Source organism: Amphiura filiformis, chromosome 7 (assembly GCF_039555335.1).
Source record: "Amphiura filiformis chromosome 7, Afil_fr2py, whole genome shotgun sequence".
In the NCBI taxonomy this organism is placed as follows: Eukaryota; Metazoa; Echinodermata; class Ophiuroidea; order Amphilepidida; family Amphiuridae; genus Amphiura; species Amphiura filiformis.
The window spans coordinates 67,372,872-67,375,586 of NC_092634.1; the positions used below are offsets into that span (position 1 = coordinate 67,372,872).

The window sequence follows — 2,715 nt, forward strand, 5'->3', positions numbered from 1 at the left end:
TGATCATACAAATAAACGGTCATACATTTCAAAAGATAGTAATGCGGTTTACGATCACGTTGGGCAGATCTGAAAATTGTTACCTACCATGCCAAAGAATTATTAATGCATAGGCCTACTTTGAGTAGTTTGCCAAAACATGGCACTATAAGGAGTGGAAATTCAAGACCGACGAACCACGCTGATATGACAAGATTACGATTGTTTGTCACCAGATCAGTGACGATGTTGATCCCCGTTGCATGCTCCGCGTTCACAGGTCCCGTCGATTTCTGAGCAGGCCTTCCTTAGAACATAATCAAGGAATATGATCAAGTAGAATGGCGCCAGAGCATCTCCATGCTGAACTTATACTTGTATCACAAAATCCTTGGTGATGCCATTAGATGATTACATGAGCTATGGCATGCTGGTCCATGTATCCTATGGCAACCACCAGCCTCTCAGGGACTCCATATGCTCTCATTAAGTCAAGCATTTTCACACGGTGGGTGGTATCAAATGCCTTTTTGAAACCCATTAACATTACTGCAGCATTCAGAGTGTTGTTATTCCTCAATTATTGTCTTTAGAGTAAGGGTATGTGAAACCCTAGATCTCCTAAGTCGAAAACCATTCTGATTGTATCTGTGGCCATGGTGGAGGTAAGGGAGTTCCTAAACTCTTAAAAACATTTTACTCAAGTTGAGTAAAAAGGTCACAACTCAACAAAATGAGTAAAAACTTCATCAAATGGAGGAAATAATACTCATCATGGAGCTCATATTGCTAAATTGTTTACTTAATTTATGAGTTGTGACCTTTTTACTCAACTAAAAATTTTACTCGAGTAAAATAATTTTAAGAGTGTATTGAATAGTAGCATGTTGAATGTATCCAACTGAATGGCAGCTAGTTGAAAGTCTTTGCTACGATGGAGGACAGATATGTTACCCTGTCGTTCCTCCCTTCTCTTAAATCTTTACTTTGGTGGATTGGGTGTGTTTATGAAGTGACCACCGTTCTTTCCATTCATTAATGCCTCATTACAAAAGTTGAGGACTATGTCATCAAAGATGCAACACTGATTTTAGGACTTCAAAATATATGATTTGTAGAAAAAATGAATGTTGCAGCCAATGACATATAATTATTTTTGTGATTTAATTAGGAGTTTTGACACTTCATGAGAAAACTTTAAAGTACAGAGCGCTTTAAACAGAATGCAAGTTAGAATAGAAAAGATGTCACGGGGTCCTAATTAGGTCGAATGCAGTTATTGTATACGTAGGAACAATGTACATTTCATATTGCAGTCCAATGGGGATCTTGAGTCTGTTCTACTTTCACACTAAAACATTTACTTGTGCAGCAGAACTGTAAACCCGATGCCACCATTATCTCCCATGTCTCAGCTTCCTTTGAAACGAAGTGGTGAAGTCAGCTGAATTGTATTGGTCTCGTCACCTCTCATAGTCACTACTCCAGTATGCTTAATTCTCTTCACGCGGGTGTCGACTGCAGACGACAAGTTTCAAATTTTTTTTTTAAATTCAAAAAATTTCAGATATGTAAATTTTTATGACCATATTTGGAATCAGCATGAAAAATGCATTAAAATGAGTACAAACAAGCCTAGTATTGGTTCAGTAGTTCTTAAGATAGCTCTTGATATTTTGAGAAAATATTTCAAAACTTGAACTTTTTCCGTTAAACGCATGGTTAGCACGCAGAGCATTAATGTCATACTCGTATTTCTCAATTGAGCGTGTATTATCTGTACACTTGAGGGCAGCAATAGCTAAAGTGAAGTGCTTAACAAGACTCTTGGCTGGTGTTGTACCTTTCACAAATGGGATCCTCAGCGTAGTCTGCTTGCAACGTACATGTCCATACTTTGTCAGGATTTTTGTCTCCTATAGGTCTATACTGTGAGGACATCTTTCATAAAGCCAACACTGCACAGTCATCCTTCAAAGCTGGTACATCATACCTATCTGCCAATGTGTGAATACCACACACATTATCAATAGTCAGTGTTAGTGTCCCTGTGTACAAAAACTTCAAGAAATCAGAGAAAGCTGCCTTTCCTTCAGGTGATTCTCGAAGTGTGATCTTCTTTTCTTCAGATTCTTTCCAGTTTTTACCCATCAGCATAATCAAGAAAACTTTGCTCTGTGTTGCTAGGACAAACTTGTGTGCAGGAAATACCTGTTCTCCTACTGTCAAAGTCACATCACTGATGTCTGCATTGTTAAAATGCTCACCAATGTTGGCAATGATGTTTGTCTTGTGCTCAATGAACTCCTGTCCTGATGCTTTCTGTGCCATCTTGATATCAAGTTGAAATGGATGCTGTTTTGAATCCACCTAAAAAGAAATTATCAAATAAGATGATCAATGCTATTTTGAATTCTATTATGCACTGGGATGGTGCTGTTAGTATGGTGCAGGGAGGATGCTGTATGGGTACCACACCATCTCCAAATTCCGGCGAAGCATACCCATACTTATATGCATGTACACAGACTCTCTAAAAACGGCATTGGGTCAAAATGATGCAACCGGGAATTTCTTTTCGTCTTTGCCCCCCCCACAAAACTTGGAAGAAGGTCCCCTGTCTCTCCAAAGGACAAAACTGAACAAGAAAAACAATCTGGTGTTGTGTATAGCATCCCTTGCAAAGACTGTGACTCCCTATACATTGGTGAATCTGGACACAAGCTCGAAAAGAGG

At 38.9% G+C, this 2,715-nt stretch overlaps 1 protein-coding gene across 1 annotated transcript; it reads right to left on the reverse strand.

Moving 5' to 3' along the window:
- Positions 1-1,923: 1,923 nt before the first annotated feature.
- Positions 1,924-2,310, reverse strand: LOC140158030 (uncharacterized). The gene has a single exon (XM_072181277.1). It carries the CDS (start codon positions 2,308-2,310, stop codon positions 1,924-1,926), a length of 387 nt encoding a protein of 128 aa, XP_072037378.1.
- Positions 2,311-2,715: the final 405 nt, after the last annotated feature.